Below are 15,247 nucleotides of genomic sequence, written 5' to 3'. Positions count from 1 at the left end.
GACGAATTACTACCCACGTCTTTCTGACCAAACAGCTAACTGAGAATCGGTTTCGAAGAAAGTTTCAGTTGGTTCGAAACCTAGAAAGGCGACGATCGTTTGCATTATGAAAGAAATAGTTAAATTCGATTATATTGTTATACAAATAAAAAATTGAAATAAATAAAAATTCGTGACATAATTAGACATAAATTTCTTATTAAAGCGCTTCGTATCGTTTGCAAAGAACGTTAACATTATGGTGATTTTATATAATAGGATGTTAGAGTGAAAGTGTTTTAATATTGGATATATTATATTTAACAGTGCATTAAAAATCCGTAAAGTTACTAAATTTTACTTCTATCAAGATATTTGTATTTATTAAAAATAAAAATAGTTTACAGTTATACTTCAAAATGATAAGTAAATTTATCTTCGTTTGGTGCCTCTTGTATTTATATTCCGAAGCTCACGCCGAACATTTCTCACAATATTTCCAAGAATCATCTGACAATACTCAATGCATTTTTGATGTTCCTCGAAAGATTTACAATGTAACAGATTTATTACGGTAAGTAACACAATATTCTCTATTTAGAGTAAATCGAAAAAAATATTTAAATGAAAATTGTATCAAAATGATAATAAAAAGTCATCTAATTATTGTTTATGTTCAATTAATCATACAGATGCATGGATGAACTCGCTATCGGTCATTTCGTTCAAAATAAAGATCAATCATTAATTATAGGACGAACAAGTCAAACGGATTCGTCAGATTACGAAGAAAATTCTTATGGATTTCCTTATGGAAATATAATCTCAAATTTACTTAATATTGCCCAAGTTCCATCGGTAGGTTCAACTTGTATGTTTTTAATATATTTCGACAATATAAAATTTATCTCTTTTTATTAATACATTAAAAATATTTTAGTATATTGATATTTTTTAAAATATTTTACAGGATTATAACAATGTCCCATTAGATTTTAATATTGGAAATTATCAATTAAATACGCTGATCAATCCTCTCAATCAATTTGGTAGTCTTGGAGCAAATATCTTTAATGCTATGTCATCAATCTCTCGCTACGATGATCTGAAATGCGTATCGAGAATACTCTGTGAAGTGGCGAGTGGAAATCCTCCGGGAGAATATAAACAAGCGGAGAACAATGAGCAATATTTAGAAGAATCTGGAAGAAATATTTTCGCGCAGTTTGTATTTTTTCATAAAATACAAAATTAAAAAATTTACAATAACATATGACGCATTCCATTAATTCATTATAATAAATAATTAGGTGGTTTTTTTATATTACTAGGTGGCTCACTGGACTGGCACAAGCATCTCCTATATTAAGTTTTGCTCGAGCTACCGTTTTGGGTTATAGCAGTAATGGAAATCCAGCAATGTGTTATCGCGCATTTCCGAGATGTCCGCGTAATCCCGACAAACTGTTGCATTATCTGAACAATCATAATGGTGGATTCTTTCAGTTCTTCAACAAAGGCGGACGTAAGAGATATTCTCAATCATCTTACGCTTTGCAAGGTAGAGGTTTGTATCGTAGATTTGTCGCAAGTGACATTTATAATTCATGCTTTTGTACGAGTTAAATCACATTCATTTCTTGACAGATAATTCGGAACTTCGCGAAGAAAGAAGACGGAATGCTCCGCCGCCGAATATTGCCGGAACGGAAGCTGATCATACTGGAACGGACAAGCTAAAGTTCGATTTCTCCGTTTTGACAAATCAAAATCGCGGAAAAAGCTTCTTTCCAAGGGAAAATACATTGGAAAACTCGGGACGAATGATTTTCCCAGATTATGAGGAATCGAATGGTCGCCCATTGAAAAGTAGAATTTCTAAATCCCTGTCAGACTTACGAGACTTTGATGTAAATACATTTCCACGAGACTCTCCACTGGTTTTCCCTCAGGTAATAAAATGTCTCTTTATTATGTCTACAATTAGAAAAATTAACGAAAGTAAAAAACAATAAAAGACAAAAATATAATGAAAATAAATAACAAGCGATATATAAGCATATAATTTTTATATGCTTAATGAAATGAAATATTGAAACATAAAATATTTTCTAGGATTCGAAGGCTCAAGCTGTTCACGTTTTACGTTTTATTCCTGAATCTTCGGACTTGGTATCTCACAATACATTTCAGTTTCCACATTAATATTCTTCAATTTTTTCGTTACAAATAAATTTTCAAATATTTAGGATTATTTATTGCTATACATTTTTATTTATAAATTAATCGAGATGTTACATATGTGATCCGAAAAAAGATTAAGTTAATTTTATTGCTACTGTTATATATCAACTGATATCCGTAAACACTGATAAATATGTATTTTTTAAATTTATATTTTACATTCTATGTCCAAATGGCTCATAATGGGATATATAGACGAGATATATGTATAGACGAGAAAGTGAACAAGCTATTCAACTCTTTTTTTTTATGTTGTATTCATCTTTTCAATATTATATAGTTATTCAATCCTTTCATCCATTACATCACGCTATCGATGTGCATAGTCAGCAAGAGACCAGAAATTGTAGACTCAGCTGGAAATGCAATTTTGATTTGGCAAACACCATTCTACCATTCTATACGACAAAGCATATTTTATTCTCGCAAACTCAAAGGACAAAATCCTTGGTTTATTCCGCTTGACCTTTTCTCACAATGAATGATTTTACATCTTTTGAAAAGTTATCTTTTGTACGTTTTTTGAAAAATATAATTTGAAAATTAATAGCTTAATTAAATATAAAATATATTAAAGTTTATATAAAAATACATTCTGTTAAAATAAATTTTCAAAAATTATTAGTGATTGATTTTATATTATGTATTGTTTTCTGAAATGAAAAAGAAAACACATCTTGCGGCATTTATACGAAATTTCTATTGCAATAATTATGAGCAGAAAACACAATACAGATGATTTCCGGAATTATGAATTATTCTTGGCATTCACTCATGAAATGCCGTTTCAGACAATATATTTACCGGAAGATTCTCCGCTTAGGTCTAAACTGACACGCGATCCCCCTTGAGCGTAATAATTTTCGATTACGATCATGAATTTTGCAAAAGCAAGGCGATAACGTTTATGAGCAACTGTGTGTATAGCTTTCCCGCTACAGCTCAGTAATTTTAATACGTGAGGTCGAAACTTGCTCGACAGGTGATCGTACGCGGTCTTCCTGAAACTCTTCCTATTCATTTGAGGTTTTGCTGTCTGACTCGTGTTTTCTTTTCTCGCGTTTCATGTGATGATAGCAACACCTTGCGTTTCTCATATATGCTTGCGTGCGTGAACAAATACAGGAATTACTCGACCTGCAGCTTGAAATATACATGAGTCAGAGATGTATATATTTTTCGTTAAATCTGCATTACAGTTCTTTCGACGATGATTATACGAATATTCAGACTGATGATAACATATATGCGGCAAATAATGATTTAATTTCTCGAGATTTAAATAATCAAGAAATTTAAATAAAATATTTGGAGATTTTATATGCGTTTTGTTTTTAATTTTTAAAAAGTTACATGAAAAAATAAATTTCCTCGTAAAAGAAAAAATTACTTTCAAAGAATCCATCGTTTATAAAAAAAAAATTGTTATTAAAGTTCCTAAAGAGAATACCAAGTTGCAATGTTTTTTTTTCCATTTTCGGTGTGAAAAGTTTGTCACGCGGGCTCGCAGCTGCAAAATTCACGTATGACTTTCTCCAAATAGCGGTTCACCGCTCGGTGACGCTGTAGAAATAGAACGACGCGCAACGTCGAAAAAGCGGCAGACAACATGTAATTATTTTATCCTTTCTGGCGTGTAATTTGGGGCGTGCACTACGCTCGTGAACTCGCTGACTCGATGCAGGGGGGAGACGTAGAAATGATGTGGCCAGAGTCCACGGCGATGCCGTAGCCCAGAGGGGCGTGTGCCTTGGACAGGACCAAGTGGGGTGCAACTGACAGCGGAAGACAATTAGCCTTCTGATACATCCAATGTCGCGTGATATGTTCCGTGGCATGTAGGAACTTTACAAAGATTCGTTTCACGCATCGCAACACGTGGGACAAAATATAGGAGGTAACGGAAATCTAGTAACCGTTGATTCGTAATCTGTTGTACAAAGTATAATACACAAAGTTATGCAATTAATAACTGATTCAAGTATATTATATTATATCTGATTTTAATGTTTAAGAAAAATTTTTTGGTAAAGAGACTTTGATGTATTAGAATTTTCGAGTGACATCACAAACAATTACAACAATTTTGAATGGGAAAAGATTGAGAACTGTTAAATGACGCCAATGGGGCATAGTAGCAGGTTGTAACAGGTTTAGCCCCCCTCTCCCTTTCGGGAGAGGATACGATCTGCAACGATCTCCGTCGTCTATGCCATAATCTCGTGCCTATTAGTGCGGCATTATTTTCCGTGGTAGACATCAAAGAGGATTTCCCGCGGGCTCATTGTATCGCGACGATAATTCCTCGTTATTAGCAGCCGCCGTCGTCGGAGCGTTGGTCTCATGTCGGCTTACCACACCCCAAGTGCCGAAACAAATCCTCCCGAATTGGTAGTGCCGATGCAAAGGAGGTTCTACGACGCATAACGCAATAGCTGCGACAAAGGATCAGTCCGGGAGGTCGGGGAGATGGCGATTGTGGCGGCTAATCCCCGTGAAAAATGCGTTGCAGGTGGACGAATCCACCGTCGCCGTCGCCACTCAGGTGAAGCCATGCTGGGGAAGAGAACCGAGTTTTTCCGACACGAAGGGTGAATTAACAAGATATCCTTGGTGATCTCCGAATAGTCGACCCGAGAAGTGAAATTTGCGAGGGTTTTCTAAATTTGCGATGAACTCGAGCGCTACCATTTTGCCAGTGATCGACATGACAAAGAAGAAAGATAGAAAGGCAGAAAGATACGACATATAATATCATCATTGAAGAAAAATGTTGCACTTCTCTACTAATTAAATTTTAAAAGAGATAAAACTTGTATATTTAATAAACTGATTTTCTTTAGAGTATACATTAACTTTTTTATTAAATGCTATACGTAGTTTGCGTTATTAAAGTAAGGAAAGTTTGCGCAGTTTATGCAAGATATATATGTGCGTTGGCTACAATCAAAGCCCGTTAAATCAAACCCTAGTAAGCAGCTTTAATGGTTCGTGATTTAATCAGGCTGTAGTAGCTACTACGTTCGAGTTGGCCCGAAAATAAGACATAAATTCTCGAATACACCCACCTATCGCGCGCGCAACCATAAAACACTGCCGCGATCTTATTTAGCCGTATATTTTTCCCCACGAGCTGCTCACAATGCCCCAATATCTTACCGTCGCAATATACTACGGGCTATCCTTTTCTTCTCGATGGACTTTTCAATTCGGGATATCGGATCTTTGTCACCGGGACCGAGGACGCCAATTCGCCTGCACAAAAGGACCGCGGCGACCGTAGATCTCGTTGAAAACTGAATCCCCGTCGCTCCTTCTTTCCCTTCCGCCCATCCGCCAGTCGCTTGATGGACAGAATAATTCGGTGAGAATGAAAATTCATGTCCTTCGGCGGTCCTTCCCTACTACATACGATTCGCGCTAGGGTCCTCGAAAGCCCGTGAAATCCTGACGTGCTGGTCAAACCACCGGATAAGTGGGTATCTGACGGTACAAAAGAAAAGATACCCTCCACCTTTCACTATCACTGTCCGCCAGATTTTCCTTATCCCTCGCAGATACGTGCCAATTGTTGGCCAAGACGAATGGCCAAACAGTAATAAATCGGTATGGACGTAGTATTATACTCTATTGCTTCTTTAAAAAAAAAAGTCTCTTTTAATATAAAAAAAAAACAAAAATAAATGACGTAAAAATTTACAAAAGTAATTAAAATTTCTTTATATATTTACTTGATATCTTATGGTGGCTTTTGATATTTGTTATGAGTCTTCTTTAAAATATTTTTACTACTGGCAGTGTTTGTCACACGCGTGCAAACAAAGACACACACTTACAAAACCTCAATTCTTTAGTCAACGCGCAAAATTTACCCACAGTTACCGCCGTTAATGCAGACGATCCTCCCCCGTCTTTAAAAAAAGCACTTTACTCGGCAGATCAGTTTTCAAATCGTTCATAAATAATGAATCCGGCTGCGGGTTGTACCGTGCAACGTCAGTCAGCCACGCTGATTGCAGCATTGAGGACACGTGTCGCGGATCAATCGTCAGACGCGTGTCAGTATTTTCGTATCATCGCCGAAGGGTGCTCTCTACTCGTCTCTTTCGTTCTTTTTCTACTACCTTTTATCCCGTCAGTTCTCTTCCTCCTCCTTCACATTCGACTACTTCCTTCTTCTTTTATGTCGTCGCCCCTGCTGCTTCGAGTTTGCACGCAAAGCCAAACGAGTGTCACAGGGAAAGCCAAACGACGACGTGCAGGATCGGGTTTTTTAAAGCGACCAGACGCTTTAATGCGACCGAGATTATGCGGCTGGACCGAAGCTACGGATTTCGCTCGAGATCGTCGAATAAGGGGCGTGCAAACAGAGGTCTAAGAACATCCCTCGGTTCGTCACGTCGATCGCTTGTCAGCTGCTGGGATTTGCTGGTTTTTAATTAAAAGAGCTGGCAGAGTTTAGATACGGTGAATCGGTAAATTCGATTACGGGTATAGAACCGTGTAAAGTAAGGCATAGTGTGAAAATTGCGTTTATGATAATTTTTCTAAAATACATATTTCGAATTACAAGAGAATGAAGAAGCTTTTTTGCAAAGTAAATGTTGATAAACTATTCTAGTGAATTATTTTCTTCCCGAAATGTTTGCTATACAAGAATTAATTTAAAAAAAATCTATCGTTAAAAATAATACACGATACCAGTGTAAATCGTAAAATTAAGATTCTCCTTTTCTTGCAACTATATTTCTAATGCGCACAACGTAAAAGTATTTTTCAAAGCGATACATCAACAAATGAAATCTCTGCGCGGCGCAGCAACATCATAACTCTTTCGCGAAGGAAATTATCGCGACGTGCCGCGCAAGATGAGCGAAGAACGAAGCGGCTGATACCTTCTAGGAAGAAGTTAGGTGCGCTGAAACCTTGAAGTCAGACGGAGAAAGAGAGAGAGAGGAAGAAAGGTAGACGATGAGTGAAAGACGACGGGCAACCCCGGCTCTAACGTGGATAATACTTTGTAAGTGGCGGTTCGTGGCCTCGGGGGCTGGCAATCTTCATAGAGCATCGTCTTCGAGACGTTTTAGGCTCTGCTCGATTAGATGCTCGTTCCGCTTCGCCGGGCTAATTTGTCTTCGAGGACGTTACGTCAGCCATGCTCGAGCTTTATACAGCTAGCTTTGCGAATTTTCTCGGCTCGGTTTGCCATCAAGCGGCCTCCTCTCGCGCGAGAACAGTTAAAAAAACTTACAAGTGTGCTGTTTACATCGGGAAGAAGTTGCGGGATAAAGACGTACGCGAGTAACACGCTCGTTTTAAGGATGGTCCATAATTTTGTTCGAGAAACGGTACACGCAGTGGCGGAAATTATTAAGTCGGGGAAAAAGTCTCTTCGTACTTAAAAAAATTTTTTTGCAAAAGTTTTTCATGTGCTGCGAAATTTTCGTTACAATTATATCATTCGCTAGAACAAAGTTTCAGTTTTAAGAATCTGTTTTTTTAAATTGCGGTATAATGATTTTTATCGGAGTTATGAGCAATCCAAGTCAGAATGCTCCTTTACTTAATTCGCAAATAACCTAACAAAAAAAATCATAGAAACATTTAAAAAAAGTGAATGATTTTGTAGGGAAAGCTTCAAATTTTCACGATAGGTAGTAGGTAGAAAATTTTCGTAAATTTTTTTTGGGCGTGGGAGATCTTCAAAGTGAAAAGAAAAGTTCATCTTTTTCAGCTCATAGTTTTTTAAATGTAAAAATTACCAAACTCACAGAAACTCAAAAAATATAGTAACCTTTCGAAAGTAGATATTTCAAGTTTTAAAATCCTTTTTTTTAATTTAAATTTCGTTGATTTTTGACGAAGATATTGTATATACAATTTTGAATTAAAAATATTCGAAGAAACTTTTTTCTTGACCAATATTTTATGGCGCTCGCTCGTAGCAGAGTTTCTATGCAGAAAACAATGCGTGATTCATTAGAATTGCAAATGCATGTATTATTTATATAGGCGATGATTTCTGGATTATTTATTTCAACTTTTGGATTTGATTTCAAAATTTTTACAATTAGACTACTTGTATATATCAAAGAAAAATGATAGATGAAGTCTGAAAATGCTTGCGTTAATATCAAAATTAATATCACGTAGAATATCCGTTACAGCAATTGAGCAAAAAGCACGACTTTCTCCGTAATGCAAAATATTGTTTACATTGTAATAATACCGCGTGAAACGCGTTGTATCCGCCAAAATTTATGTATAATGACGGTGCTGTCACGTTGGAAATTATTACTTTGCAAAGAAGTTAAATGAAATTACATCATACGTAAAGGTAAAAGAAGTGCGGGGTTGTCGTTATGTCAATGATATAATTTCTGCAAACAGAACAGAAAGCAGTCGCGACCGCGGCGTATGATTATTGTGTCGGGTTGTGTGTGCGAGTCGCGAAACGACACCCCTAATGTCTCTCCCTGGTTCATAGCGAGCGGCCGCGGTATTTGCTCGCTTTCCGAGTATTTGATATTCGTAATGCGCATGAATCATGGCCGGGAGGTACCACTCGCTCGCCCGAGATGTGATTATATGGTGTCAGTGACGTATACGCGCAAGGAGTCCCGCACTTTGTACACGGCGGCGTATTATTAAGCCGACAATACGTTGGGGTTGCTGCGGCTGGCCGATGGGGTCGAAATTCGACTCCCATACATCATAATGGAGAGACGCGTGCGGGGCTGGACTGCCATTTAAAAAGTGCTATAATTATACGGACCCCCGGCTACTGCTTGTCGGTCGCGGGAGGAAAATCGGGGCGTGCATCGAACGAGACTTGTCACCCCGAGAAATCACCATTTTTTGGTCGCTATTGAAGTTTGTTTAACGATTCATGAATAGCCTTGTTTCCAAAGGTATACAGCTAGATTGTAATAATTACGAGTCAAATAATTACAAATTATTTTTTTTATAAACATAATTCTTGAATATATATAGTGAGAGCAAAAAGTATTCGTACAAGGAAATTTTTTTATAAAAATAGTCTTATTTGTAGAAAATAAACATTAATTAGCAATTTTATACCATGAATACATTCTGTTCTTACATTAACAAATGAATTTTGCATATATTCTTGATTTTAGAAGCTAAATTTCTCGATTGTACGAATACTTTTTGAGCATCCAATACAATTTTTAATTTTCGCTTATTTTTCAAATGACATATTTTCTACAATTAATACACATCTTTTTGGTATATATAATTTTAAGAAACATACATAGTCTATTTTATTCTTTATGAATAAATTGTTAATTAGCCAGCAAGAAATGAGCGTCAATTAAACATCGAATCGACGTCAAATTGATAATATCAATTCGATAACTTATTTCTCGCTGGATAATATTTACTTTTTAAAAATAAAGTTTTTTTAAAAAATATTTTCTGTGTATGAATACTTTTTACACTCACTGTAAATAATTTGGATTTCTCAGTTTTGGGAAGAACACTTTTTCATATACGATGGTATTATTATATTTTCTCGGGCCTTCTAAATTTGAATGAAACTTTCATCGTCATTGCACCCATTCCCCTCTAATAAAGAAGCACACAAACGGAACCTACAATTTAGCGCCCTGTAATTATAGATTTCTCACCACCGATCGTTCCACTCATTCTTTTCGAACCAAATTAACGATTGTTAGCCTTTCACCCCTACGTTGTACTCCGTGTACATTTCACGTCACACGATTACATCGCCGTTTTCGCTTCCGCGGATCATAATTACGGTTAACGGAATGAATGCACCGGTTAAGTATTTTGCCACTTAAATTCCGTTAAATTAAAAACCGTTTACGAAGGTTGTAAAAAAAGCTACGCAACGGGATGGAAATTCAGTCATAACGGCTTATGATGTTTATAAAAACATAAATCGAAATGCAAATCAAAGTATTTTCACGCAACATCTAGGCAGAATGATTATCGCTAGAGACAAGAAACGTTTGCTACTTAAAAATTGTAACGATAATTATAAAAAAATCAATCGTTTCTTCGTGCTCCAAATAACGCACAATTGTAATAACGGCAGATTTATAGTTTCCTTCCTCTGCGATCGTTCCAATTCTGAACGACTTTCATCTCCAGCGTCGCTCGCTTAAGATAACGTCACACGATAATGCTGACATTCTTATGATAGACTAAAGGACGAATTATTGCGATTTATCGTCGAAGTACGTCTATTTATAATCGAAAATTATGAGATAATTGAAGGAATATATGGGCTTTTAGAAGATAATTAATGTGTGCGTACGCGACTCTAAGTAAAATGCCGTATAAAATCCTTTAATTGAAAAGCAAAATTATTATTTCTTTATCTCATTAAAATAATCAAAGACGTTAATTGTATATCTTGTAGATATTTTCCTATTATCATTAGCTACTGTCACAAAACACAGCATCAAGCACAGCTTGGTATGGCGAGTTAAGGAAAACCGGTTAAGTCACTTAGAAGCAATAAAGTCGGTATGTTTTTATTATCGTTAATTTATTTATCTTAGGCGATTCTCGATTTAATTTAGTAAGTAAATTAATTCGTTCTGTGAGAATGCGATAAATAATAGACATATTGTTTCTATTAATAGAGTTTTATCAGAATTTATTAAAATTTATATTGCCATTTTTATCGTTGGAAAAAAAATGTATGCTGTAAATATTGCAAAGAATGTTGTAAAAGAATAATATTTTTTATGCACAGCGGATATACTATTTTCCTCCTTTTATTTCAGATTTTTTAGTAATATTAATTATCCTCGTTTTCAAAGAGAGTTCTTATACTTGTGCTGATTTGAATATCCTATTACATACAGAAATTTTCTCATTACCCTGCTTTTCTCGTATCTTTCAACAAAAATAAATTCAACAACTTAAATATGTTAACATAAAAACATAATTATTTCCATCTCACTTTAAATATCTATTATCATTTATCAAATTTTGAATATTAAAATTTGAATTGCAGACACAAGTTAATTAAAAGTTAATTAAAAATCAGTTGTTTACAGCTACTTTCGTGATATTATTTCTCCAAAGTACGTCAATAAAATTTAAAAAGCAGTTGTTTACAATTTTTGTTGTTGCTATCTTTCATAACTTCGTTTCACTGGTAAATCGTAATTTAATTTATAAATATATATCGTTCAATTATCGCTTATGGTTAATTCCTTACATTTCTCTTTTTCATTAATTGCATATGAAACTTGTACTCACATAGGTCTGTCCTCTTTCTGAAGATAAGCTTCGACCTGCAGGTCAGCATAACAACAACACACACACACGAACAGAGAGTACAATAATTATTTCTTTAACGACGCTCGAATTCGAAAAACATTATTTTGCGTCGCACTTTTAATTTCTCGCTGACTTGTAATTTACACATGTTCGAAGTACGTGGAGTAATATTCTCCACATCATATGACGCGAGAGAAAAGACGAAAAAATCGTATCGTCTCGTTCGACAATCAGAGCACCTATCATGGAACAAAATCGAAATAAATTCCGATCGGAATTATTCAATTATTCCCTAGATTTCTATTGTGTTTTCCGAGGAAAACGGAATAATTCCGATTGGAATCCACCTTCCGACTTTATTCTATGATAATAGATGCCCAGTTTGGGACGCGAAATGAAGACGAAATAATTTGGGCGCGCATTCATACCTATGGCGTAGATAGCGACGAGTCGACTGGCAATACGGCGTACGAACTACGAAGTAATGTCCTTCGCGGCGCGTAACGGACTTGTTGTTTACGCGCGTCATCTTACGTGTCGTTCGCGTGAGGACGGTCGAACGATTGGAGAACGCAGTGGAGAAACATTTCGTGCGTCGCAATTCGCATTATTCTTCGAGACGCCAATGACGCGAGGCGCGGACATATTGCATGGTCGAACTATTTGAAGTTGGCACTATACGGTCTGTCGACAGTGCACTCGATCAAGTTTATGCAAGCTAACTTCGGATGGAGCTATGGTCACTCTGCTCGATCGACGCGACGGACGTTTCGTCGTGTGAACAGTAGGAAAATGTTCGGGTAGGAAAATGTGAACGAAAGCAATATGTAACGAATAGGTAAGAATTATAACAATAATTGCGCCACTGATTATGAGACGTTTGATTTCCTCGATTACGATTCGTTAATTCAGACTTGTTTGAGTATCTTTTGGCGAAATGACGATCGCATTCTCGATACAGCGCGCTTATCTGCCTTCAATCTTACTGTTAATTTCTGTCTATGTCATACAGGATTGTAATCGCTAAAACGCGAGCGTGTAATGTTTGTTATAAGAATCGGGAAAATGCATAAGAATGTCGTTGAGAGCAACAGGTTAGAACAATCGCGGTTGGGGAGCGGGCAGGCGAGTGAAGTTGGCTGCGCGTCTTTCGCGTCCGATTTCGTTGCCCGCGCTCGAGATTCGGCCATTACGTTAACTTACCTACGCACGTCGCGTCGCGTCGCGAACGTCGAGCGGATCATGGCTTCGTAGTTTCGGCGTCGTTTTCTCGTCGTGGTGTAACGAGACGTGGATCGCGTGCGATTCATGTCGGGAGTGCCGCACAAAGTATCGTGCAAAGTACCGGGCGATTGTTGTATTGTAGTGATTAGTATACGCGCGATCGCAGTTAACCATACCTGCGCGAGTGAGTATTGTGTGAGTGCCTGTGATGGAGCAGTGATGGAGAGATCAGACGGAATCGAGACACCCTTTCAGTTTCAGAGGAGGAGGAGGAGGCCTGGAAGGCGTCGTGCAACGGAACAACCAAGAGCAACCAAGAGGTGAATAATATATGAAATGATTTCAATAGATTATTTATTCGTCTGTTATTGGAAATTAGAATTAATGCTCCATTAATTTGTTTGTACTAAGACTATTCTTTGCATTTTGTATGGTAAAATCTATGTAGAATAACAGAGGCTCACAAAAAAATAAGTACTCTGTGTTGAGGTGGAAACCCAGTTATTCTTATGTATTTTGAATCGCTGAATCTGACATCAAAATAGGACCATCCAGAGTAAATTTTTAATCTAGAGCGAAAGAACGACCCATTTTATTGTATATCCCGAGGGGGGGTCGCAATCGATTGAACACATTTAGAACTTGATCGGTTCAGTCCTTAGATCCGATAATCTCGATCTGCTGCAACTCGTCAGCTCGCGTAAAATAACTACGGCAGTGTCTCTACGCGATAGCTTAGCGCCGAGACACTACCAGTGTCTCCAGATTGCAAATTTTATCAAATTACGACCGATTAATGGATCGAATTGTAATTACTTTCTACACAGCATTACAATGGATTAGCAAACGGCTAATCATTTCATGAGAATAAAACTTGTCGTCAAACGTAGCACAGTGTTTCCCAAATTGTTTCGCCAAAGAAAAGAGTAGATACGAAAATTACTTATTAAAATTATGAGACGAAAAATTCTTGCCAAAGAGAGACATACTGTATAATACGTAATATTTTTTAAAATTATTAACATTGTTCATATATTAAAAAAAGATATTTTAACATAGTTATATCATTGCAAATAGAGAAATACTTGTACTGCCTAAAAAATAATGTAGATTTACACCTTAGATTTATATACATTTTTTATTTCTTGAAACAATTAAAAATGAGGTCATGGTATCTGATGAAGACAAAGGTTAGAAAAAAAAAAAACTCGTGGATTGTATTGCGCGGTTCGTCATGGAATTCTCATGGCGAAATTGGTTTGGGAGACACTGCGACAGAATGCGTGGCTCGAATGACAAACACACGCGAGTCTCTTTGGCGCAAATAAGCCGATTATCCCTTTACCGGCTCTCGTAGCACGCGACTGTTCCGTTTCATCTCCCTCGGCCGCCTCCACGGCTGTCCGGTCCCAACGAACTCGCTTAATTATCGAACGGCGTTAATTATCGGACTCGAGCGATTTAGACCCCGCCGCGACTATTTCACAAGTCGTCGTAAAGCGAAACATAATTACTCGCAGAACCACAATCATCGGCCGCCAGCATGCACAGTACATGCGCCGTCCTTTGAAACGTAAACAATCGCGATGTCGATCGCAAGAGAGCGGATTGATAAATATATTTTTTTAATTATTATATCCATAATTGCCCAAGGAATAGATCTTACCCTCGAGAATGATGCTTAATTAATACTATGTACCATCAAAGAATTGGATTAAATAGAGGTGTTAATAGCGAGATAATTTATAATGAAAGTTTCGAGTGCAAAGCGTAAAATCTTTTTTTTTTAAACTTTAAATTTTTCGTGATTTATTAGAATGAATTTTGCAATTTAATATTAAACTCAAAAACCTGATATTCATTGAACTTGTCACTTATATTTTATTGTGATTAATGGATATGCCGAATAGATCTTATTTCGACATCAACTTGTTAACATTTAAATAAAGATCGATTGAGAGATTGTAACGGCGCGTGTATGTTGCATACACAGACGACAAAATGATGAATGCATCGATTTCAGCGTATCGAGCAAGAAAACAATAAATTAAGTTGTGCTTACCGCGCCTTATTACGAAAGCGAAGATTTTTGTTTACTCTCGCTCTGGAGGTGGTTAATTAATTCCCGGTTATTTACGAACTTGAAGCGTAATAAAAAGTCCAAGGAATACGATCTAGAAAGAAAAATTATTAGCTTCTTAGAAATTCATTAAGATCCATCGTTGCTCTTATTCGAAACTCTCTTTCGTTCATTTTATTAAATCTTATATTGGCGATACAAGCTATCGTGCTACATTTGTTGTCATTGGAGCCTAAAATTTTAGGCTCGTAGCTCTTTATTCTTTCATTTATTTAAATTTATTGAGCCTTATTATTTTTATAAAATAATTATGATTGGGAATTCCAATCATAATTATTTTATAAAAATTTTTATGGTTATTACTGCTATAACAATATATGATAGTTTTTCAAACATAAAAAAATTATGATAATTTCAAATATTAATATAGCAAAATATTAA

At 36.4% G+C, this 15,247-nt stretch overlaps 1 protein-coding gene across 1 annotated transcript; it reads left to right on the top strand.

Annotated features, from left to right (window-relative positions):
* The first annotated feature begins 21 nt into the window (after positions 1-21).
* On the top strand, positions 22-3,609 carry LOC105154124 (uncharacterized). Its single transcript, XM_087407141.1, has 6 exons — positions 22-553; positions 672-837; positions 950-1,203; positions 1,311-1,540; positions 1,627-1,931; positions 2,095-3,609. The coding sequence occupies exons 1-6, from the start codon at positions 399-401 to the stop codon at positions 2,182-2,184; spliced, it is 1,200 nt and encodes a 399-aa protein (XP_087263267.1). The 5' UTR covers positions 22-398; the 3' UTR covers positions 2,185-3,609.
* Positions 3,610-15,247: the final 11,638 nt, after the last annotated feature.

Source organism: Acromyrmex echinatior, chromosome 6 (assembly GCF_024713525.1).
Source record: "Acromyrmex echinatior isolate Ae372 chromosome 6, ASM2471352v2, whole genome shotgun sequence".
Classification (NCBI taxonomy): domain Eukaryota; kingdom Metazoa; phylum Arthropoda; class Insecta; order Hymenoptera; family Formicidae; genus Acromyrmex; species Acromyrmex echinatior.
Note: the sequence above shows the minus strand (reverse complement) of the source record. Positions and strands in the feature narration are given on the sequence as shown.